The 25,624-nt window shown below is 53.5% G+C and overlaps 1 protein-coding gene across 1 annotated transcript; it reads right to left on the reverse strand.

Moving 5' to 3' along the window:
• Window positions 1-85: 85 nt before the first annotated feature.
• Window positions 86-25,399, reverse strand: synj1 (synaptojanin 1). The gene is given in 30 exon segments (XM_084683943.1): window positions 86-4,303; window positions 5,626-5,937; window positions 6,008-6,024; window positions 6,194-6,416; window positions 8,208-8,287; window positions 8,290-8,358; window positions 8,992-9,183; window positions 9,441-9,606; window positions 9,696-9,774; window positions 9,981-10,193; window positions 10,277-10,385; window positions 10,680-10,836; window positions 11,232-11,390; window positions 11,665-11,857; window positions 12,280-12,420; window positions 12,687-12,771; window positions 12,907-13,098; window positions 13,648-13,671; window positions 14,379-14,544; window positions 16,123-16,275; window positions 16,527-16,608; window positions 16,786-16,961; window positions 17,411-17,507; window positions 18,840-18,901; window positions 21,837-21,920; window positions 22,514-22,739; window positions 23,027-23,294; window positions 23,776-23,862; window positions 24,049-24,205; window positions 24,882-25,399. Coding segments are annotated over 29 exon segments (4,710 nt in total). The 5' UTR covers window positions 24,173-24,205; window positions 24,882-25,399; the 3' UTR covers window positions 86-3,529.
• Window positions 25,400-25,624: the final 225 nt, after the last annotated feature.

The raw sequence follows: 25,624 nt of genomic DNA on the forward strand, positions 1-25,624 counted from the left end.
GAATGCGTTTGAAGTACATTTTGACCAGTATCTAAATACATGATTTAAGTTCAACATGCTGCAGTAAACAAAAAACACAGGAATATTCAGGTAAATTTACATTTATTATTGCATACATACAACACAAATTGCTTAATACAGAATTGTGCAATACGATGTGCACTGAAATTACAGAACCTTTTCATACTAATACATGAATTGCAATTTTCTGTTTTCTTTAATACACACAGAATATGGTCAACAACACACATTTTTTTTTACTATGAGTTATAAAGGGACACCCACCTCACAAAGAAGTACATTTGTTTCCTATAAAATCTCTTGTTCAACATGACATGAAGCGCTGGCTAAATTTCTACAGATAACGCTTCAGCTACTTACCGCACATGTCTCAATAGCATAATAGTTGTGTTTGAGTGGTTACATAATCTCCAATTACCAATACAAGTTTGTACGGAGGCAGACATCATCCACTTGCTTACAGTGGTCTGCCTTAAGTGTCAACAATCTCAACCCAGAGCCTTGGATTGCAGTGAGAACACAGCTGGTACATGGTTTGGACAAAGCACAATATGTAAGAGAAGCATAAGTTAGCTGGCGTTTTAAGACTCTGATCTCTGACCCTCCCCCTGCACTACCCAGCTCCGTTTGGAAAAAACGGAACTCCTCAAGCCGGTACAGAACGCGCGTGTTTCAAGTCGAAGGGGGCATCATGGGAAGGGCTTGAGTTTCTTCATACTGCTCTTCACACAAAACCACCACGGTAGACCTACCCAACATGCCAATGCCACCACCCCCCTGTCACTCACTGAAAAACTCGCAGGAGAAAATACTAAGGACATTCCACCACACGATGAGATACTCCATATGGTTTCGTGACAATTGCATTCGTGTTTTTTTTTAAAATCATTTGTATATGCGTGTCAATGGATTTTGACCAGAACACCTTTCAACACACACACACACACACAACAGACAGGGCTGAACACAAAGTGCCCACATCCACCATCAAGTGTCTCTGAATGTGGAGGTGGCCAATCCCAGGTCAGGGAACGTGGAGGGGGACCAATTACAGGTCAGGGAATGTGGAGGGGGACCAATCACAGGTCAGGGAATGTGGTGGGGGACCAATCACAGGTCAGGGAATGTGGAGGGGACCAATCACAGGTCAGGGAAGACGGCACGTATCACCGTTCACCTCCGATACATGATGAGAGATGCCCCACAAAGCAGTATGGCTGTGGAGATCAACCCCACCTCACATTTCAACAGTATTTTAGGGGGTTTGGGTTGTGGTTGGGCAGTCCCCCCATTACTGAGTGACATTACTAATGAGAAGTTTGTCTTCCAGTGTGAAACCATACAAAGATACATGTTTGTTTCCCCCTGCATAAGGAGAAGACAAAGAAGCGAAAATATTTATAACTGTTCATTTTAGTAACTGTAACAGATCTGGGTCGATTACCATTTTCCGACACTGTGAACTCGTTGGTTGCATCAGATTTGGCTTACTGCTTTGAGACCGGCGGATCACTTTCATCAGTGCAGAGCCAAAGGCAAATCAAATGCACATGAATTCGTTCCAATACTTTATCCTCGCCACATCTCTGTTATTGACCCTGGTCGGTTGGAGCGCTGACTTTAGAGAAGTCATTGAGGAACGTTTAGGTGGGAAAACTGTCATAAATTACACGCTCCCCACCAACACTGTACAAGCTCACGGACAGAACACACACCACACACACACACACACACACAGACGCACTACGACAGACGACACAACTCAAATACAGCACAGGTACGTCTTCACCACAGTACCGATAATAAATATTCATCATGAAATACATCTGCTTGACAAAAACAAAAAAATAGTTCATCTTTGCGAGAAATTCAAAGTTAAAAAGCGGGAAAAAAATACACGTTTTGTAATACACCACAGAAGCCGCCCGCGATTGTTTCCTGTCAGATATGTCTGGGGTCTGATTCGGCCTCGTGGGCCCCTCCTAACGGAAGCAACACAAAACATTCTCAGAATTTACAGCACTGGAAGGTTCCAAGCTCTGGATCAAAATGGACCAAACCAAACCACTGGTTTAGCACGTCCTAAACACACAGAGAAGGGAGGTGGAGGAGGAGGAGGAGGAGGATGAGGGCCGGAGCCTTCCCATGAGTTCCCTGTGGTGAGGGGGTGGGGCCCTGGAGCATACACCCTGGAGAACAGTCACGCGGTGCGCACGCGCTCGCGTCTTCGCAAAACACGATCGACCGCAAACGTTTTCGATTCCCTTCGGGCCGAAGACGCGCAGGTAAAGACGGCCGCTGACGTACTGGAAGAACGCGACCACGCAGCGATTCACCCAGCCAATCACAGCGCTTCTACGGACGAATGGAGATCAGGGAGAGGACGTGGGCCTGGTCCGGGGTCACGGCGTGATTGGTTGTAACAACGTCTCGTCTTCCTCACTGCGTCCCCCCCCCCTCCGACACGGGAGCAATGACGAGGACGATCACTTTACATTCTTGAGGAGCCACACTGCCCCCTAGTGGTTGGGGTGACACATGCAGACACACTGCTACAGACTGGGAACGTACGCCTGGGCAGGGCAGTGGTCTGTGAGTGGGTGGGTGGGTGTAGGGGGGAGGGGTCTCTTAGCAGGAAATAGCGTTTTGGGGCCCAAACTATTCCCATGCAAAGCGAGCATCCTGCAGCAGAATAAGCAGTGTGTGTGGGGGGGGGGGGACAGGAAGTGAGACTGTCTCACAGGAAGGTCGGGACTAGGGCCAGCTGACTTGACAGCGGTGTACCGAGGGGTGAGTGTGGTCGTCATGGTGATTACGCGGGAGCGCTTCCGAGCAGCGCGGAGAGCGATACAACACGGCTGCGGACGCGTCGCGATATTGCGCGGGAGGTTTCAGCCACACATTTGTGCGCATAGATAGAGACTTGACACAACGATATAGACACAGGCACATGTTTCCGGCCACATAACGACAACAAGAACAAAAATAAAATCCGAACCATTTATATTCACAATTGTTCATATCCGAGTTGAGAGCTAGGGGATGTTGGGGGTCGCCGTTAACAGGAACCAACACACATTTGGTGCCCGCTTAACTGCTCTCTTAAGGTGAGAAATATATCCTTTTGTTGGATTTGGAAGCGAAACACTCTTGACTTTGTAAATACATTAGCCTTTTGTACAAACCACACACACACACACATCATAGTTCTATACATCTAGATATGCTCTGTACATGACACGGCGGGGGGTCCTATCTCTCGGTGAGCTCCTTGGGGAAGAGGAGGCAGTCGCTGGGTCGGGCCGGGACGTGGGGCTGGCTGGGGACGGTCCTGGCTGGGACGGGGGGAGGGAAGGAGGGGACGGCGGAGGAGCCCCATCCGGGGTCCGAGTCGAAGCCCGAGCAGGGGAACAGAGTCTGGGCCTGGGGGAGCGAGGAGCCGGAGGGGAAGATGGGGGCGGCGGCCGGCGGAGCTGTGGTCGGGGGAAGTGGGATTCCTCGTCGAAGGTCACCCACTGGTGGCGTTTCCCGGGCAGGGGAGGAGGAGGCTGGGGGTGGGCGGCGGGGACGGTGGAAGGGGCCACGGCCGGCAGGGCGGGGGCCGGGATGAGGGGAGAAGGCGCCGAGGCAGGGGGAGGAGGGTGGACGGCTGCACGAAGAGGGACATGGTTCTGCTGAGAGGGCGAGGAGGAACCGGGGCCGGGGCCGGGGTGGGGGTCAGGGTAGGGAGGAAGGCCGGGGCGGGGCTGAGGGGGATGAGGGGCTGGGCGAAGGCAGACATGGTCCTCTGGAGGCCCGGCCCGGTGGCCCGCGCCTGGGCCTGGAAGTCGGGCGTGAGGGAGCGCCGCTGCTGGCCCTGCTGCGCCAGAGGGCCCGTGAAGGGGTTGGTGCTGTTGGGCCGGGCCGGGATGGCCTCCGTCAGGAAGGGGTTGGGGGAGACGCGCAGCAGGGCCTCCTGCGACCGGCTCCGGGACGGGACCGGGGGAGGGGGGAGGAGAGACGGCCCCAGGGGGGAGGGACCGGAGAGGGAGGAGGAGTGGGAGGTGGGCCCGAGCAGGGCGGAGAGAGGGGCCGAGTCCAGGGAGAAGGAGGAGGGGAGGGTCCCGGAGGAGGAGTGGGAGGGGCCGGGCACGGAGGGAGGCGCCCTCAGGGAGGAGCCTCTGGTGAGGGACTGGGTGTTGAGCCAGGAGGAGGCGGAGGAGGAGAGCAGGTCAGGCGGGAGCGTGTCGAAGGGGGCGGGCTTCCATTGTGCTTCTCTTTGGATTCCGTTCAGCCCATTGGTCTGCAGGGGAGGGAGTGGCATGAGAGAGACCAATCAGAGGCAAGGTTGAAACACAGGGAACTAACTTGAGTTCTCTCTTGATTGACAGCTATTTTCAAGTTAATATTATTGGTAGTTGGTGTTGGTAGTCACATAAACAGGTTATAGGTTTATCTATATATGTGTATCTATGACGAACATAGCTAGTTTCTAAGGCTGAACACAAAATACATACAGACAGAAGTCTATCTATTTATGCTTTAGTATTTACACAAATAACAGTAACACAGACTATAGGTGAACAAATGATAGCCAGTGAAAGCCAGCTGTACGTCCAGCTTCCAGGCTCTTGACACATTCACAACATATTTGATAAAGACATAAAATAATGATAAGGCCATTAAATATGTGTTCTACTTTGGAATGTGGATCAAAGCGGCGCACATATGAAGGGACCGTTGATGAAAGAAATAATAACAGAACGCCAACATCAAAACTGAGGATTGTCCAAGAGGACATTTGAATGTTGGGCTGAAAACCAAACAAACAAAAGATCCACAACTGGAAAAAGAAAAAAAAAAAGAGTTATGAAATCAAATCGTGAATTCAATCGATCCACGAGCCTTCCACAGAGAGATGCACTATGACCAGGCTGAACCGAATGAGGGAACACGTCGAGGCGGAGAAGAACTCAAGAGAAAAACGTAGGAAAGACACATGGAGGGAGGGGAAACGGAGGGGAAATCAACTAGAACATGTGTGTTACAGTCACGTATGAGAGGGCGTCATACGAGAGGGTGGGGAGGCGGGGCTATGGAGAGGACGGGGGGTGGGGGGGGTGGATAGATCAAATACCTGTCACCCTGAGGGTTGCTCCGGCTTAAGAGAGAGAGAGAGACACATGCATCAGACTCAGAGAGGGAAGGAGGGTGACAGAGAGAGAGAGAGAGAGAGAGAAAGAGAGAGAGAGAGAGAGAGAGAGAGAGAGAGAGAGAGAGAGAGAGAGAGAGAGAGAAACTAAGAGGGGGACAGACATAGCAGATGAACATTATCTATTACAAGCTACGAGAGAAGAACTGACTGGAAAGAAGTGGGGGCAGAGAGAGAGAGAGAGAGAGGGAGAGAGTTAGGAGGGACACAGAGAAAGAGGGAGGGAGGAGGAAAGAGAGAGGCAGAGAAGAGAGCCACAGAGGGGCGAGGAAAACACGTTTGCGCCTAACGCGGTCTATCGTCGGGGGAAAAAAAACAGGGCTTCCATATTTGTCCATTTAACAGCACGCAAGTTCCCTGAGGAGAGAATAGAGGAGAATGAGGTGTGTGTGTGTGGGGGTGTAGGTACTGACCTGGGCTGCGGGGGCCGCTGTGGGGGCCGCTGCGGGGGCGGCGCCCTCTGGTGGCAGGCCGTGGGATGAACGGGAGCGGGGCGGGGGCTTGGGGGAGGCCAGGCCCGGGGGGAGGGGCACGGCAGTGGCTGACCCCGCCTGGGGGGGGCCCGGGGCCATCTGGGGCACCATAGGGGCCTGCATGCTGGGCTGCATGCGCGGGGGGAGCTGGTGCTGGAGGCTGGGGGCAGCCTGGGGCACCATGGGGGTCTGCATGGGGGAGGAGGTGGCCTGGGGCACCATGGGGTTCTGCATGGGGGAGGCAGTGGCAGCCTGGGGCACCATGGGGTTCTGCATGGGGGAGGCAGTGGCAGTGGCAGCCTGGGGCCTCACGGGGGGGGGCCGCGGTGGGTGGGGGGCCTGGAGGGGGTAGAGACATGATTATACAGCCGTCTTTATTTAGCTGGCTTGGCAACAAAGCTGTTATTGCAATGCTGTCAAAACAGAAGACGGAGAGTCTTGAGAGTGCTGGTGTTTGAGAGTGTGTGTGTGAGAGTGTGTGTGTGAGAGTGTGTGTGTGTGTTCTCACCCAGAGGCAGGTCGACAGGTTTGGCGGGGGCGTCGGGGCCGGGTCGCGGGGCCCCAGGGTGGGTGTCTGGGATGGGGCGGGGGGCCCCGGGGTGCACCTCTGGGGTAGGCCTGGGGGCTCCAGGGTGGGAGGGGGGCAGGGCGCGGCCCTGGGGGGGCACGCTGATCACGCCGGCCCGCGGTGGAATGTTCTGGGAGGGACGGGGGAGAGAGTTTGGGATGCTCTGTCACAACGGAGGCTGGAGGACGTAGCTTGGTTTGACGTTGCAGCTTTGAGTTTTTACTTCAATTGTGACATCATATTTTTTTTCATGGTTTCATGGTAGCTTGACTCATGGGGGTTCGTTGTTAGAGGGGGAGCTGTTATTGGTTACTCACTGGTCTGGGCACGCCCCCGACTCCTGGTGGGCCTCGACCTTGAACACAAAACATGATTGACAGCAGTCAACAAAGGCTTGGAGCCCTTAACACACACACACACAGCGTTACCCAGACACAGAGAGATACTAAAGCTATGACTAGAATACTAATCACCTTAGTTCCTGCCTCCATACACCCACACACACCCTTCTCTCTCTCACACACACACACCTCCCTCTCTCACACACACACCTCCCACACACCTCGCTCTCTCACACACACACCTCCGCCCTCATTACTCACCGGCAGCATCTGGCCTAGCCATGGCAGGGCTTTTTGATCCTTGGCAGCACAAAGGAAATGAGATGGAATATTAGGGCTGAGGACGTATTCTACCACTAGGGGGAGCAGCTGGGCCAGTTTAACGTCACGGAGCAGCGGGTTCGATCTGGTGTACACAATCCTACACACACACACACAGCTTCTCCAACCGCTTTCACCACTTCTTAGACTACCGGGAGTGCTATCAGCAACACACATCACACTCTCACGACCTGCTGACAAGGTCGTGAAGCTGCCAGGGTTTCGAATTCATTCGAAGCACACCGCACCCCTGGACTACGGTAACGTTCCCTGGGGCTGCCTTCGAAATCGCCACGACATCTTCAGAGTGACGTTCCTCTACGGCGCCAAAAAACGCAAACTATGGCTCTATTCAAAACCACAGAGGACTTTCTGGTTTGTTCTATGGGGGGGGGGGGGGGGGCAGTTTCCTGCTCGCTCACAGAGCCACGACATCGACACACACGCTCTGTTACCTTCGCTAGCCCTCCTGCCAAGGTACGGCCCGTGGAGATCCTCAAAGTCTTAGAGAAAAGGACAGTTAATGGTGTCTTTACCCGTCTCCTACCCCCCCATCGCATGGCACTGTGTCCTTTTTTTCTTATTTTCCGTGCGACTGGAAAGGGAGGGGGGGGGAACATGGATACACTGACGGGCTCCACAACAAGCTACCACCTGGGAGGAAACACCGAGACGGAACTCTCAACCCGGCCGGGCGCGGGACGCCCGCACCCTCCGGTTACCCGGGCGACTCGTTGCCGGGCAGACGTGATGGTGTGTCCTCATGTGCACGCCGCTCTGGGTCCGGAGGGGGAGGGTCGCTAAGGAACGACCTACGACAGCTAGAGACTGGACTACGATATCCCCACAACACACACGAGGGGGGGGGGGGGGGCGCTCTGCGTCTGGGGACGGGGCACGTCACGCGGCTACCACACAAACATTTACCTCCCAGCTCTCTCCTGTATGGCAGGGGGCTTTTCTCGCCTTCAGGAGCAGGGGGGGGGGAGAGGGGAACAGAACAGCCGACAGAACAACAGTCGTTACACTCCGTTCACTTCGTTCGCAAAACTAGCAATGACCCCCCCCCCCCCCCCATTGGATGACATGCAGGGCCTCTCTCGACCGCAGATTCTGAAGAGCCGCCCTTCACGATGATCTCCCTGTAGTCTGGGCACGCCCGATTCACATACAGAGCTGGCTGATGAGCTGAATCGGGTGTGCGTGGGATTGGAAGGCATGCTGGGGGTTAGGGTTCACGCTGTTTGGAAGGCTAGCTCTCCAGCGACGTGGTGTCCGGACGACGTCAGCACAGGAGAGATGGGGGGGTCTTTACCTGAGGGGGGCGGGGGGCGCTGCGGGGGGGCCGGTCTGGCCGGAGGGGCGTTGGGCCGGGGGGAGGGGGGCGCTTGGGCTCCATTCCCTGGGATGGGGGGCCGCCCGGCTGGTACTCAGCTGGACACCCTGTGGAGACAGAGAGAGAGAGATGGAGGGAGGGAGAAAGAGAGGGAGACACAGAGTGAGGACAGGTACGTTAGTCCATCCTTCAGCCCAGGATGAGACTCTCCTGTCAGATGTGAGGTCACTTCTGATTCGGTGACAGAAAAACACAAATCGACAGCAACAAAGCCTTTGGCTGCCCTCCCAACCGCTGATAGATGTTTTGTGTCTATGAGATGCTCCAATTAAACAACGTCACATCGGAATGTGACACCGCCAAATGTATTTCAGCCTAATGAAAAACTAAATCCTTTTAGTTTATTTTGGGGGGGGAAGCCAGAGATATTGAGGTCCAACACAGCACACAGCTATTCTCAAAACCCCACACGCTAGGTTCTGTCACAACAAAGCACCTCTAGTCTACACACTGCCACTTCACCTTCCGAGCTCCTTCTGCAAACGGCCGGGCTTAGACCCCCTTCCACACATTCACCACAGGGCAAAAACAAGCTTTCAATGTCACGCCATGTTCCCTAAATGCATTATAGTAACCATAACAACGAGTGTGTGCGTGTATGATTCCCATGAGTAGAAGCCCAGTATGTGTGGGGGCATTTGACGTCGTTGAGGCTCAGTGTGTGTGTGTGTGTGTGTTACCCTGTGGGGGCCCGGCGGTGCGCGGGGGGCCCCTGCTGGGCCGGTTGGGGGCTGAGGGTTCCCCGTGGGTGGGGGAGTGGCAGGGGCTGCCCCGGGGGGAGGGGACGGGGGAGGAGCCCGCACCGGAGGAGGAGCCCGCTCCAGGCTGCAGGTGCTGGGGAAGGATCTCCTCCACTTCCTCATCCACGTCACCTGACACAAGGGGAGGAGTCAGAGACTGTTAGGAGAATAATAATAATAATAATAATAAGATCAACGGAAGCCAGTGCTGTTTGTTAACCTTCTCTGTCACAGACATTTTCAGAAGCCGAATCGTCAAATCAGACAAAACGCTGACTAATCCAACAGAGCGCATCCTTCCTCCTCCTCCTCTTCCACCCCCCCGCACCCCGCCCCCCTCCTCCTCACCCTCCTCCTCCTCCAGCCCCCCCCGCCCCCCTCCTCCTCACCCTCCATGTCATAGTCGTCGTCGGCCAAGTCGGCGTCCTCAGCCAGCAGGGAGGAGCTGGCCGAGGTGGGGATGGTGCCGCAGATGCGCTCCACGCTCATCTCGTCCTCCAGGCTCTTGATCCAGCCCGGGCTCTTCAGACGCACGTCGATCACGTGGCCCAGGACCTACACACACACACACACAGTAAGACTACAGGCCTGTCTAGGCCAGGACAGGGGTGTTCCACAGGGGAAGAAGGTAGTGGTGGACTTACCGTGGAGGCGCTGAGAGACAGAGCGGCCAGGGCGGAGTAGCCTTCCAGGAACGTCACCCACATCTTCTCCTCCACGAACCTGCCCCCCCCCCGGACCGCCCAGACCCCCCAGGGGAGAGGCACACGCGTTAGCCCCAGACTCACCCCCCCCCACCCCCCCGTGGCCCCTAGAGGAACACACCTAACAACAAACCTGATGGATTCACTGAAAGTGAGTACATTTACGGAAGGAGGTTTCGACCGGCGAGTTTCTGACACAACCTCCCTCCCTCCCTCCACACACACCTGATGAGGATGACCTCCCCGAAGACAGTGAACTTGTCCAGCAGCTCGTCGATGAGGGCGTCGTCGAAGTAGTCGTCGGGCCCGGAGCTGCACAGGGCCACCAGGACGGTGCCGTCCGGGGGCCCCTGCTGGGCGATCACCTCCCTGTACACCTGGTGACGCTCCTCGGGGTCCACCTCCAGGACGTCCACGTCGATGATCGCCATCACCGGCCTGCGCCACACACACACAGATTGAGATCCCACAAACTCAGAGCTTTGAGGCTGTGGTCCAGGGAGGTGATGTGTGTGTGTTACCTGTGATCGGAGGTCTTCAGCTCGGCCCTGCCGTAGTATTTGAGGCTCCCGGGTGTCCAGGGGACCTGGGGGTCCCCTTCGCTCTCGGATGCCCCGTCCATCTCCTCGGCTGGAGGGGGAAACGCACGCATCCCTGAGTGGGTGTCCTCCTCTGATCGCTGACATGCTTCTGCTGTTCCTCCCCCCGCGCCCGTCCATCTCTCCTCCGTCATCTCTCCTCCCTCCTCCTTTTCCCCCTCCCTCACCTCTCTATCCACCCCCCTCTCTGTCTGTCTCTGTCTCTCTCACCACACCCCACCCCCCTCCCTCCCTCCCTCCCTCCCTCCCTCCCTCCCTCCCTCCCTCCCTCCCTCCCTCCCTCCCTCCCTCCCTCCCTCCCTCCCTCCCTCCCTCCCTCCCTCACCGGTTTTGTCAAAGTTCCACTTCCTCCTCTTCCAGAGGACGCGGTCGGTCCAGGCCGGCGTGCGGCACTTCTCGCTGGTGTCGTAGTCCTCGGAGAACAGGTCGTACTTGTAGGTGGGGGCAAAGTCCAGCTTCCCCTCGATGAAGCCTTTAAACACCTGGGGGCGGAGTGTGTGTGGGGGGTGGGGGGTTAGCAGGAAGTGGGTGTGGTGTGTAGTATGTACGTGTAGCATGTGTGTGTGTGTAGTGTATGCGTAGCATGTGTGTGTGTGTAGTGTATACGTGTAGCATGTGTGTGTGCAGCATGTGTGTATGCGTAGCATGTGTGTGTGTGTATGTAATGTGTACGTGTAGCATGTGTGTGTAGCATGTCTGAGTGTAGCATATGTGTGTGAAGTGTGTACGTGTAGCATGTGTGTGTGTGTGTAGCATGTGTGTGTGTGTGTGTGTGTAGTGTGTACGTGTGTGTGTAGCATGTGTGTGTGTAGCACTTGTGTGTGTGTGTGTAGTGTGTACGTGTAGCGTGTGTGTGTGTGTGTGTGCAGCCCCCCACCAGGCCAGCGTTCTTCTGGTCCACCAGCTGGTCCCCCATGGTCAGGGCCTCCCAGTTCTGCTGCCTGATCAGCTCCTTCACCTCCTCGTTGGGCAGGCTGATGCGGTAGTTGAAGTCGCCGCACCAGAACACGTAGTCGTGGGAGTACAGCAGGCGACCCTGGGACGAGAGGAGGAGGGGGGTGGGGGGGTTACGAAGGTAACCTAGTAACGCGGGTTCTTTTCCCCTCCAACAGAAACCCAAACACGCACAAAACAAATATGCACATCTTAACATACACTGAAATAGAGTCAAATTAGCTGATTTGGTTAGATTAACCTGGTGTAAAAAGGTTATATCCACAAATCAACATGATTTTACCAGCTCAAAAGGCCTGTTTTCAACAGTACGTGGACACAAATCAAAAACAGGAAACGGGTTGGACGACGGTTACCATGGGGAACGTGAGGCGGCGCGTGATCTCGTTGTAGTCGTCGTTCCTCTCCTTGACCTGTGATTGGCCGGCGGCAAAGTGGGAGCAGATGACGCAGATGCTGGTCGTGTGGAACAGCATGCGGATGGCCACGCCCCCTTTGTTCCCGGTGGCCCCGCCCATGCCCGTCTTCACGGTGTCCACGGCGACGTCCCTGTCGAAGGAGGAAGTGAGAGAGCGGAAGGAAAAGGGACGATGAAGGCGATGTGTCTCGTCTTCTCTGCACCCACTTTCCCTTGATGTTGTCAAGGGGGCGTGGCCTAACATATGAAGGGGCGTGTCCTGTCTGATGAAGAGCTACCTCATAAAGGGGGTGTGTCCTACCTAGTGAAGGGGGCGTGCCCCTCCTGATAAAGGGGGCGTGTCTTACCTGATAAAGGGGCATGTCTTACCTGATAAAGGGGGCGTGTCTTACCTGACAAAGGGGGCGTGTCTTACCTGATAAAGGGGGCGTGTCTTACCCGATAAAGGGGGCGTGTCTTACCCGATAAAGGGGGCGTGTCTTACCCGATAAAGGGGGCGTGTCTTACCCGATAAAGGGGGCGTGTCTTACCCGATAAAGGGGGCGTGTCTTACCTGATAAAGGGGGCGTGTTGGGGGCGGATGAAGATGAACAGGCACACGCCCACCAGCTGCTCAGAGGCCAGCAGGACGTATTTGTGGTCCCGCGAGATGCTCTTCTGCAGCTCTGCTGCCCACAGCTTCTGATTGGTGGTGCTGAGGAGGGGGGAGGGCAGGACAGGGGCGAGAGGAGGGGAGCAAACAAGCCCAGGGGTTCAAATCCCTACGAAAGAATTACTCTGCAAATTCTTTCTTCCTCTCCTACTGTGGACAAAGAATGAGGAAACGAATGCCATGACTTGTCTAATGGCAGAAAAAAGCATGTTTCTACAAGGCCAAGGAATCAAATTCTTGTCGATGCCTCACAAGAAGCGGCTGCGCGTCAACACCCTCCCCCCCCCCCCCCCCCCCCCCCCCTGTACCTGGCGCTGACTATGTTCCCAGCGTTGAGCTCCACCATCTCCTCGAAGCCGATGGCAAAGATGTCGATGGGGTTGGCCTTGGGGTCTGCAAGCAGAAACACGTCCACCTGAAACCTGATCTGATCAACGGTCCGGGGGCCAGATTCATACCCCGGAAATGCACCTTCACAATGCACTCGTCCACACTTGGACTTTTATTTTGACATCGACTCCAGCTCACCCTGGAAGTCTGGGTAGCCCGCCTTCATCGGGGCGTCCAGCAGCCAGTCGTTGAGGGTCTGGTTGCGGAAGGCGATGCTGCGGAACTGCTTGCCCCCGTTGACGTTCCACGTGCCCACGCCCACCCTCACCCGGCGGGGGCGCGTGTACTTGTGGTGGTTCTGACACATGCCCAGTAAGACGCGGGGGGAGGCTGGGGGGAGGGAAGAGGAAGAACAGGGGATGAGGGGGGTTTGAAGACGAGGGAGGAGGAGGAGGGGGGGAGATAAAGATGAAGGGTGGGAGATGAAGGATACTACAGGAAGAGGTTTGAAATCCATTCAGGATCACAAGGCATCCAAATGACACAGCAAGTCGATGGGTCAACACAGGTGGAGTTACGAAGGCACAGAAATGGATTCTGGGTATTGTAGTTACAACAAAAGCAGCGCCAGTTTGTAGACCGCGACTTTATTTGTAAATAATGGGCACAACCATGAGCGACAAAGACAATTAAAAATAATAATGATGACCAAATCAATGTCTCACAAAGAAATGAACGGAGGCACTTCAAATAATGAACTGAATAAAAAGGTAAAACTGAATGTAAAAAAAAAAAAAAAAAACGATTTCAAGACAGAAATACATCCACGTGGATCCTCAATCATCGAATGACATTGAACAGCACAGGGGGAGGATGTCTTAACACACAGGATGAGGGATAGAGGGCCGGCCCTGTCGGACTGGGCGCGAGATACTGTACCTGATTGTAAGATGGGCTCAGTGACTACCCGGAGCGAGCGAGCGCCGGGGAGAGAGGGAGAGAGGGCGTGGTTACAAAAAAACGGTTAAACTGATAACAGCATTAGACCAGTCATGTCAGTGCTAATCTCGTGCTGGGAGAGAGAGATAGGGCCGCGAACAGGAGATTATGTGCTGAGCTAAAGGCGGAAAGCCCTTGATCTAGCCCTCTCTGCACACGCAAGGTTAACTGCAGAGTCACTGGGCAGCATGGACTCAATGTCCCATAATCCTCTCTTCGTGGCACAGGAAGTCAACGCGAGTGTCATGTATTTTTTCCCCAGACATTTGAAAGTGAAACCGCTCAATATTAAAAAATGGAGGGTTTACCATTTGTTTTGTTGCTAGGGTCATGAATCCCAACTACTAAGTCCATAAAAGGACAGCACACCCATGTTAATACTCATTTATAACAAAACATACAGCGTCAAATGGGTGTGCTGCCAACCGTATCGTTTGTGAACCATCCATCAAAGAATGAGGGTCACGTACCACATTGAAAAGACTCATTAACAGTCCGGCAGGCTAGCGTTACGTATTTGGCTGCTCTCCCAGTGGGGTTAAGTGTGTCTACATGTGTACTTGTGTGTGTGTGTGTGTGTGTGTGTATACATGCCAGTGTGCGAGAGAGTGTGTGTCTGTGTGTATACGTGCCAGTGTGCGCGCGAGAGAGAGAGTGTGTGTGTGTACTACCGTAGAGGCTGGAGGTGGTGAGCAGGGCGCGGGCCTTATCGGCCAGGTCAGAGTTCAGCGTGGAGCCCAGCCTGAGGATGTCGATGGCCTCCTGCTTGGAGCTGTCGAAGAAGTTGTTCTGGATGGTTCTGGTCACCGAGCGCGCGCCGTCTTTCAGCTTCCCCCCCTGAGAGGGAGACACGCGCGCACGCCCAGAGGTGAAGACCCCATCTTGTAACCAGCCCACCCCCCACCCCACCCAACCTCACGTTTTGACAAACACACCCTCACCAAGACGCACCCCACATACACCCACCCCGCACACCGATTCCAGAACAAGTCGGGGGGGATAACAGGACAGGTTTTTCCCATATCCATTTTATCCGTAGTAAATGAAGAGGTGTTTCATTAATTGGAGAGACCTTGAGGTGGAACTGAAGAACCGGTGACGTCACGTGGTCACAAACAAAGAGACGGGTGTTGCATTTCATCCAGACTTCCTAACAGAACAGTCCCTCGAGCACTCCGCAAAATAATCGGAACCATTTACTCAATGAACGTGATCTATTTGTCTTGGCAGGGCGACTTTACTCCTCGGGGAAGAATAACTTCCTACAAAAACAAGGGCAAGGAGCATTCAAGGTAACAATATCCCCCTGAGGTTAGCCAAAACTAATTTCTCTGGCATTTCGTAATATCTACGAGGGGGAAAAAAAAGTTTAATAAATAAATAAAAAGTTCAATTTCCTGTGATTTTAATAAGACCTGTGTGATCAGTATCGGTTTACATGACGTATGCCGCGGCAGTAGGATTGTACGGTAAATCAAAAGTTTGGTTTAGCTCTGAACTGGAGGCCAAAGCTGCAGTGTGTATCAGTGGTCAGTAGAGCACAGAACCTGCGTCAACTGCAATTAGTCCAGAAACACACACACACATCTCTCAGACAGACACAACATAAACACAGAGAAACGGTACACACCCATCCCCAAACAAACAGACCCATCCCCAAACAAAAGCACACTCCCGAACACACACACACACACACACACACACACACACGACAGACGCAAAGAAACGATACCCAGAGACAACATAACCACTGGGCGGCGGGGGGGGGAAGAGGCGCTTAGCACAGACACGACAGCGACCGACTCGTCAACTTACCGAACAGGAAGAGAGAGATCCAGAAGACAGCAGAGAAAAATAGCAAACACACACACACACACACACACACACATACATACATCCACACACAGGGGTTAAGAGGCAGGAGGCACACATTTCTACACTCGGACAGGACGACAATGTCTGGTGGACATTCCTTCATTCCCTCAGATCAGAAGGTTCTAGAAGCATGTCGGTCACTGTGTTCCGCTAACATGCAGAGTGACTGGAGGCAGATCCCTTTCCACTGGCTGCTTGTGACTGCACCAGTGACTCGACTACATCAACACAACACGCCTGGGCGGACTGAACCTGATTAACCGTGTTAACATGTTTCTGCATGCATAGTATGACACTGCGTGCGTGTGCGTAGTATGACACAGCGTGTATTTGCGCATGACAGAACGGATGTGCGCGTCTCCTGTGTCTCATATGATACAGTGTTTTATTGTGTGTGTGTGTGTGTGTGTGTGTCATGAAACAGTGTGTATCGTATGACACAATGTATGTGCAACTGTATCGTGTGACACCGTGTGAATTCGTGTGGAGGCACGATATCATTGTGTCGTTTAGTACATGTGTGTGTGTGTGTGTGTGCACCTTGGCCTTGCCGTCCAGGGCTCCGGTGCCGGCGTAGATCTTGCTGACGTAGTCTCCGTTCTGGGACCACATGGCCCGGAACACCTCCTGGAACCTGGCCACCAGCTGGGGCTTCTCTGTCAGACCCATCTCCTCCAGCTGCTTGGGCAGCATCTGTCACACACACACAGGCAGGCAGGCACACACACACGCACGGCAGAAGAGCATGCTTTCGGGTAAACTACGAAGATTCACTACACGCCTATTCATCCATTCGAGCAGCAGATTCCAAAACCTGATACCATAACCTAACCCTAACCCTATGAAACGGAGGGATAGCGTGCCCCTCCAAAACGATGGACCCCTCCGTTAGACTGTCTGCGTATGGGGTCGCATTCAAACGGTGACGCTGTGTGTCCTCTCACCTCCAGGGCAAAGAAGGACTGGACACTGTTGGTTCTGTCGAGACAGTCCAGACAATTGGTTCTGACGGTCCCACTCTGAGACCTGAGACGGGAAGGGGGAGGAGTCAGTCGACAGAGAGGACCCTGGGAAAGTGAGTCTAGGGTGGGAAAAGACATGCCTACAAACGACTGCATGTCTGTGACAATGCGTGTGTGTAATGTGCTAATGACGGTATCCGCGCTTCAGCGACGGCATCCGCGCGTCAGCGAGCGGGCTGACCTGGTGACGCCGGTCTCTGCAGAGTAGTAGAAGAAGCCGCAGTCCTCCAGGAAGCGGCTGAGCTGGGGCTTGAGCACGCTGTGCAGCTTGTCGGCCTTGCCCCCCTTCACCATCTGGTGGTAGTCGAAGTTCACCATCCTCACGGCGCCGGCGTGCTCTGACGCCTTCAGGTGGCTCTGCGGACGCAAGAGGACAACAGGTGGCGTGACCTCCGGGGCTGGACGCGCGGGGGGAGGGGAGGGGGTTTGGAGCGAGCGACGGGTTTGAGTGGATAAGTGACCCCCGGGCTCGGTCAGCAGGTGAAAAGGGCGGGGCTTAAGTTCAGTTCTGGTTCCCGCTGGGCGGTTGGCTCGGGTTGAAAATAGTCTGTCTGACAGCTATCTCAGCGCAGGGCCCCTCCCTCCCTGAGCTAGGATGGATTTGGGAGGGGGGAGGAAATGATTCAGGATGTTGCTATGGCGATGTTTGGCATGAATAGGATAGGAAGTATAGAAGGTGAGTAAAGATGGCTAAGTAGATATTGCTCAGTGCGGAAGGTTACTAGTGCAGATGGCTAGTATACAGTAGTGTATAGTCTGGAAGGTGACTAGTGCAGATGGCTAGCATAGCGTGGAAGGCTCCTTACCTGGAATGCCTTGCTGAGCATGTGTTCCCCCTCCTTGGACCCCAGCAGGTTGATGTTCACCTGTTTACCATACAGCCTCCGCAGAGCACTGAAGTGCCTGGAACACACACACACGGCAGGGTAAACACACACACAGAGGGGGCAGAGACAGCTAGGAGGACAGGGGGGAGAGAGGGGGAGGGGAGGGGGAGAGGAGGAGGGGGAGGCAGGAGGAGGGGAGAGAGGAGGAGAGAGCAGCAGGTGGCGTCGATACCAAGGAGAGACAGTGTGATATATATCAGAGACAAGCTGGAGCTCTCCAGTCGTGGCTGAGACAAGACCAGACCAGTACCAATAAATAAAGAAGAAAACGATGAGGTCGGAATTCTGGGGAACTTTAGGTGAATTCTTGGGGAACTGCTGGTGAAACATGCTGCCGATTGTGCAACAGCCTTTCCTGTGAATCAACACAGTAAAACACCAGGACATGACGGGGCAGGCTGGAACACGGTGCCCTGCAAAACAGCCAGGCAGACACGCTCCTCACACTAGTATAGGAAACATTACATTTACATGTAGTAATTGAGCAGATGCCCTTATCCAGAGCCACTTACAGTAAGTACACGGACATTCTCCCAGAGGCAAGTAGGGTGAAGTGCCTTGCCCAAGGACAGAACGTCATTGGGCACGGCCGGGGAATCGAACCAACAACCTTCTGATTAATAGCCCAACTCCCTAACCGCTCAGCCACCTGACCCCCAAACTACTCCAGACCCCACATATTTCACCTGGCTAGCCACCCACCCAGCTAGCCAGCCAACCAACCAACTGCCCCGAAAGGCAGACAGCCAGCTAGCCACTCTCCTGAGGCACGGAACAGTGAGTTCATACAGGAAGGGAGTGGTTCCTCCTTCATTATAACTCCAGAGAATGCGAGGCTCCTCTAGCTTGTGAGTGTGTGTGTGTGTGTGTGTGTGTGTGTGAGCGTGTGTGTGTGTGAGCTGTGCTGACCCGGTGAAAAGATTTATGTGCGACTCCCATTATTCACCCTCACGGGCTAAATCGTTGTCCCAACAGGATTCCTGGAGCATTACAGGCTCACTAAGCCCAACTCTCCTCACCTCCAGTGTGTCGTGAACATGGTTACTGGTACAGTGCTAGTGTACAGGACAGCAGAGGGACACAGACTCAGGGGCTGGGGGGGGGGGTGGGATCAGGCAGCTCTGCAGCAGAGGAACACAGGCTTCCCCAGTCTCTCCTCTGGGCTCTCTAGACTGGGGGCTCGCTGCTAGACGCCAGCCAATGCAGCTGGAGACACACAGACGCACACACACAAACGGTGCATGCTAGCAATCATCCCCACATCCACAGGCATCCACACATACGCGGGGCAGACAGACAAACACACAGACAAACACGCGTACGTGCTTTTAAAATCTTTTTTGATTACCTCTCGAAAGCTGGTGCGTTGGCCTCAAACCCACGGGAGAGCTTGACACGGTGGGAGCCCACCTGGAGAGAGAGAGACAGGCAGAGAGAGAGAGAGAGAGACAGAGACAGAGAGAGAGATAGACAGACAGACAGACAGAGAGAGAGAGAGACAGAAAGAGAGACAGAGACAGACAGAGACAGAGAGACACAGACAGACAGACAGAGAGAGACAGAGAGAGAGAGAGAAAGAGAGAGAGAGAGAGAGAGACAGAGAGAGTCAGGTTAGGACAAGGCACAAGGGATTCATGCACACTCACACACAGATTCAAAAGATTGCTTTTCAAAGCTATTTGGTTAGATCTGGTTTATTTTGAACAGCTCAGATAAACATTTGCACAGAGGAAACATGAACCTGAGCACCAGCCTGCCAACAACTGATAGGAGAAGAGGAGGAAGAGAAAGACAGAGAGACAGAGCGCAAGAAAGAGTTTCAGTCCAAGAATATCTGGTTGTCATGGTGTTAGTCATGGTGTTGGCTCTGCCTGTCTCTCCACTAATCTGGTATTCTGTTCCCTCTTTCTGCACCAAATTCTCCTCCTCTCCCTCTCCCTCTCCCTCTCCGTCTCCCTCTCTCCCTCTCTCCCTCTCTCCCTCCCTTCATGAACAGACTGCTGAGTGAGTCACTGTCCCAGGTCGAGGCAGCGCGGTAAGCTGCGAGCCCAAATCACCTCCCTCCCTCCCTCCCGCACACCGCCACGCCCTGCTGGCAGGGGGGGGGGCGGGGGACAGATCGATGGTTATCTGACTGGGTCTCCGTCTCCCTACCCCCCCCCCCCCCCCCACCCTCTGCATCAGGACTGGGGGTGGGGCCTCTGTCCTCTCCGTCTGACCAGACTTCTGTCTCCACCCCACACCCCCCTCCCCCAACCCCCTCCATTTAAAAGAGCGGGCCTCGTGCCAACGTCCCCACCCCTCTCTCCCAGGCTCCATCCCTCCATCTATCTTTCAGCAATGCAGGTCTGATGAGAATGCCAACATGCCCCCCTCCCCCCCCCCCCTTTCTCTCTCTCTTTTCAGGGCTCACGCTGATGCCATTAGCGGCGCCACTTCCTATCCCCCCCCCCTCTCGGTACCCCCCCCCCCCCCCCAATCCCCCACCTGGCTGGGGCTCTGCATATTTTATGCACCATCCCTGCGCCCCAGAGTCAGAGACGACTCTGGTTACCACGAGAGCCTTCCCTTGCTGCTGTGTGCGAGTGGGACTACGTGCAAGAGTGTGTGTGTGTGTGTGTGAGAGAGAGAGAGACTGCATACATGAGTTGGCAAAAAGTGTGTGTCAAGTGCGCGAGTCAGAGAGATGGGATAGCGTTACACCACGGTGTTCAAAGAGGAAACAATCGAGGACACACACACACACACACACACACACATCCCTTTCCGAGAGCGGGACAAACGTGTTTTACGTTTCCTCCAACCTCTGAACGCACCCCCGTCAGCAAACGGAGGCTACGTTCACGACAAACCGCCTCTTTAATACCGACGGAGGTTCAAAATACACCTCCACGTGTCCTCCGGCTTTTTACAGCCGTGTTTTACAGGGTCAGGACTCATAGAATTAGATCAACACTAGTAAAAGCCTGGCTATAGACACACTGAGTCAACTACATAACAAGTTGAGACGACACCATAAAACGACATTCGGTAAACGAGGTATTCCAGGTTTTTTATATGCATACACTAAACTAGCCATGCAAGGGACCCATAAAAGCTCTTTGACCAACACCGATGAACTAGGAGAGGAGGAAGAGGAGAGGGGGAAAAGTACAAAGGCGAAAGAATAACAGGCGGGGAAGAAGACAAAAGTGTCGCGAAAGTGTCGAGCTTCGTCTGGGAAGGATCCCCCCCACCCGAGTCGCGTCCTCCAGACCCTCCGTTTGAATGACAGGAGAGGGGGGGGGGGGGGGGAGGGGAGGGAGTGGGGAACCTTTCAGATGGAGATAGCTGACCAGAGATGTTTGTCTGGTGGAGACGACAAGCTTGAGGTGAGCGAGGAAACGGAAGCCCTTCCACCAATAACCTCCAACCCTGCGCCTCCTCCTCCTCCTCCCCCCCCCCACGCCCCTCCCGGTTCTGAAGGCTCTCCCATGGCGATGTCTGTGCTGGGTCAGGACTCAGGACTGGAGGATGGGGGGAAAGGTCCAGGTCAGCCTTGGGTGGTGGAAGGTTCTGGATGTGGTTTATGATGAGGATCCCTTTTGGAGAGTGAGGAGGTCCTGTCCCTTCAGTGCTAAAAAAAAAAAAAAAACGATTCCGACCAAATCGGAGGAAAACGGACGCTCCTCTTTCTCGGGGGGGTCGTCCCTTGAGCTACACGAATCGTGCGTCGCGTGACGCGGCACCCATGACCTCTGACCCCTGACCCAGCACAGAGAGCGCCCTCCCCCCCCCTCTTGCAGATTGAGAAGGCCATCACCAGCCAAGAGGCACAGGAACAAGCAAGCAAACAAACGTGGTTATACCAGGTGTGGATTCTCATCTGATCCATTATGGCGGCGGTTGTCATTCAGGTGCAACAACATACCCTGAATAGACTTTTTCTGAACACACAGCATGAACAGATGGGGTTAACCTGGGCTACAGCAGAGGCACCGAGAAGGGCTTAAAACTCCTCCAACATGAACCTAAAGCAGTACATTGCTAATAAAATATATGAGGTCTTCAGCTTCCTCAAAATGCATCTGTGGTTCTGCATTAGTTTGTCATACTTTACAATAAATGATGCTTAAGCTGTTGTTATTGAGAGCTGTAATTACTGCATACGACATGGAAAGGGTACTTTGTTGACAATGAGTTCAGTGGTAGCTAGTGTAAGAGGGGTTAAAGCAAGCTTGTTCATCTCACACTAGCTAGCTGCTAGCTTACATTTGGTTAGTTTATCGGATGAAAGAGCTGCCAAAGGCACCATGTTCACCAGTGCTGTACTGAGCAGGAAACAGAAGGGTTTAGCCTGACTTACCTGGATTCCTGGTTGTTCCCAAAACAGAGGAATGGACCCACGGATTTGGATGAAAGATGACACTTTGTCGTCAAGGAAAATGACCTGTGGAGAGTCAAAAAGAACCGTGTTAAGGAGATACCTCACGAACAAATGTATTGTTGTCAAAGCCTGTTCCACTCATGTCAGGGCTGCGGGCACAATCGCAGCCGGTGCTCTGAGAGGTCAAAGACTTGATGTCATCCTAGAAGCTGAGGATGTGTGTGTGTGCATGCGTGGTTGTGTGTGTGTGTGTGTGTGTCTGGTAGAACCGAACTGCCTTTTCCTACAGCACGGGATGAAGGCGAATGTAGAACCATCGTAGCAACAGCAAGTGAGTCATAACATGGTAGAGATGCCATCTTCTCTCTCAGTGCAACAAGAGGCCAGTCTAAGGAGTTACTATCGACCCCATTGAGGCCTGCTTGTACAGGATTTACACAAGAGTTTTCCACGGTCTTGTCTGAAGTTCGTGTTTGTTTCGGGTGTGGATATTTTGCTTTTGCTCGACCATAAAGAAACGTCGAAAGAGCACCAAACATCATCTCCGGCACGGGTTTCATTCACCTTGGAACGCTCGCTAACCCCGAATACCCACAAGCCCCCGGAGGGGGGGGGGGGGGCAGACGCTCGCGAGCCCGCGCCAAGTCTCCACCCACCTGCTCGGTCTCCACAAAGTTGGCCACCTGCCCGTCGTCGTTGGCCCCCCGGACGTTGAAGCGCGTCCCCGCCCTCTCGGAGCTGAGGCGGGAGATGACGCAGGCCTTGGCCTGCTTGTGGCCCGCGTAGATGGTGCGGATCTCCACGCCGCCGCACATCAGGCGCAGGAGCCAGTCGTCGCAGTTCACCCCGTAGTGCTTCAGGTGCAGGTGCAGCGACTGGTTCCTGCGCGAGCCAATCAAGAGAGGACAGTTTGTTAAAAAACAAGTTAGGGAGACACAACGATTACTTCCTCAAGAGCCGGATGGGGGAAGTCCAGACAGGAAGTCATTGTGAGAGGACTTCCTGCTGGGCTGTTTTACAAGCAAGGCTGTGACAATGTGGCCACGCTTAGGGGAGAGAATTGCGAACGACAATAGAATGCGTTAGCTTCAAAACCCCATTCACACCGCAGACCAGCGCTGCCGTAACCCACCAACAGAACATGTCGAACCCCAAACCGTGTCACCCACCAGAAGAAGCGGTTGTCGGTGGTGTCCTCTTTGATCCGGCGGTGGGCATTCAGGCTCAGGTCCATGCTGATTCCGGTGTGCGACCAGGCAAAGTAGAAGTTGCCCGAGTTCAGGATCTTCCTCACGTCCGCGATCTTGTCCTCGTCCCCCGGGTCGTTCTTCAGGGAGATGAACTCTGTGGAGGTGACCCGGAACACCTCGGACTCCTGGACCTTCCCCACCGAGCTGCAGCCTGTGGCCACCACCAGACTGTGGAGCATGGAGTCACCTGACCAGGGAGAGAACGCCAGACGGTGAGAACGGATGAAGGGAAGGGGGGGAAAAAAAGGAGGTGGATTGATTAGAAAGTGGGAAAATATAAAAGATGAGAGATGGACAGAGCAAGGAGAGATTTAGGAGAGAAGGAAAGGTGGGAACACAGAATATTTGTGTACATCCGACGAAGGGCATCATTGGAAAGGGAATAGTTCATTCAACACGGGACCGTTTCTCCTTCCTCGCAGAATGCAGTGTCATATCCGTGATCTCTAAGACTCTAAGCTCTAATCTGTTTGGAGAGCTTTGACTGTGTTGTGATAACAGACTCCTCAAGGTCATTTAATGGGCCAGACCAGACCAGACCAGACCTCCTCCCACTCAGCAGCCAAACGGACTGGATCCAGGCTGGGGACCAGACCCAGCGAGCCAAACGCCATGGCTCTCCGCTGTACCGCCTCTGACAGCCGGCCGGCTCCCCGTCCGCAACTCACCGAGATTCAGCCGGAGGACTCCCAGGATGCCGTAGGCGTCCACCATCTTGGTGTATGTGTTTTTAATGGCCTCCTTCTCGGCAGCCGCTGTGGGTTCACAGAGAAGCAGTGGCATTGAATAACGAGGACAACCCTTCATCAGCGTGTATAGATGCAGACACACACTGTAGGGGTCAGTACATGTGGGGATGGGAGTGGGGGGGGGGGTCGCTTGTGAAACAAGTACATCTCTGAATACGGCATACTGTAGGAGGGATGTCAAGTGTGTCTTACACAGAACGGCGACGGCGCCAGACTCGAACATGAGGCATTCCTCCTTGTTCCTGCTCTCCACTATCACGCTGTAGGGAGGGGGGTCCAGCTTGTGGTAAATGCGATATCCTTTGCTGAAGGCCATTGTAGATCCGAGAAGAGATAACCTATGTTACACCTGCGTGAGACGTGGGGGAACAGGACAAGAGTGCAATGCTGAGACGTGACATTTCGATGAATGCGTTGTGACAATATTGACTTTGATCAATTTGTTGCATTTATTGTTCACTGGCAGCTAGAGTACTTGTTCTGTTCAACTGCATATGCTGTAGAACACAATGATGCTTATATGTTTGATATTTCAGCGGCTATAAAAAGACCAAGCCCACAAGGTGGAGGTACATAAGAAGAGCCTTAAAGATGGGGCGAGTTACACACACAGCAACAGAAAAATCTACTGGCAGATCAATTGGAAGATGACAAACGATAATGCGAACAGCCCTGTCGCGTCTGATTTAGTGTCACATAACGTTGAAAGAGCCAGACGAGATCTCGATCGGGTTAGTTCCGCACACCAAATCTAGCTTGGTTAGGGTCTGCATTTAGCTAGGCCGAAACCCCCCATCCCGATAGTCACGACTTGTGCCGAGTCTCTCCCCAACCCTGCTCATCATCGCTCTACTAGCCAATGAAAACTGTATATCAACAACATTGTAAATATTCGCATCACATTTAATTCAGGAACGACACAAACATATCTGATAGCAAAAACAGAGCTGTCAGAACTTAGTGCAATACAGACAACTGCTGACGGACAACATTAACACAGGGATCTTAATAACTAGCTAACTAACCGTAACCCAGCTATGGTCCAAAGACCGTATGAATGTTGTATCAGGTGTATGTGTATACGCTTTGGTCTTGTGAGCCTTGCCAACGTTAGATTGCTAGCTAACATAACATAACACGTTAGCTAGCTAAGACACATACAAGTCGTCACACAGTAATCATGTAGCGTTAGAGCAGATTTCAATAATAAAGGTTTTTTGAAATAGCTAGCTAGTCTTGCTCGTTTGCTGACAAGCTATGGAGCATTCCTAAATACTATGATAGATGGCTGACGTAGCAGATAACCAATATGTTAGCAAGCTATCTAGCTCTTTAGACTAGCTCTAGCTGTTGAGCTACTGTACTCAATCCTTCAAGCAAAATTACTAGCTGGATGGCTTAGCTGGCCATTTCCTCGTCTCCATCCCTCTACGTTAGTGTCAGCTTTTACAGTTGGAGTCGTCGATGAACACTTGCCTTATAACGGCAAAACTGCAACGAGAACTGGTTATCATAGAAATATTCAAACCAATGTTTGTTATTTTGTAAATCCTTGAGAAAGGACATTGGACGTCTTACCGTATCTACCCCGCCGGGTTTTTCAGTTTGACCCAAGTGATAACAATAATCCCCTCCCACCTGCAGTGGTACATTCCAACGCAAAGTCTGTGGCAGGAACGCACCCTCTTTGCACTACCGTAAGTATCGTAATATCAGTGAACACTAGCCGAACTAAAGCACCATGACGTAATTATTTGGTAAAATATTT

The sequence above is a fragment of the Hypomesus nipponensis genome, chromosome 20, assembly GCF_054491055.1.
Source record: "Hypomesus nipponensis isolate SF chromosome 20, ASM5449105v1, whole genome shotgun sequence".
NCBI classification, from domain to species: Eukaryota; Metazoa; Chordata; class Actinopteri; order Osmeriformes; family Osmeridae; genus Hypomesus; species Hypomesus nipponensis.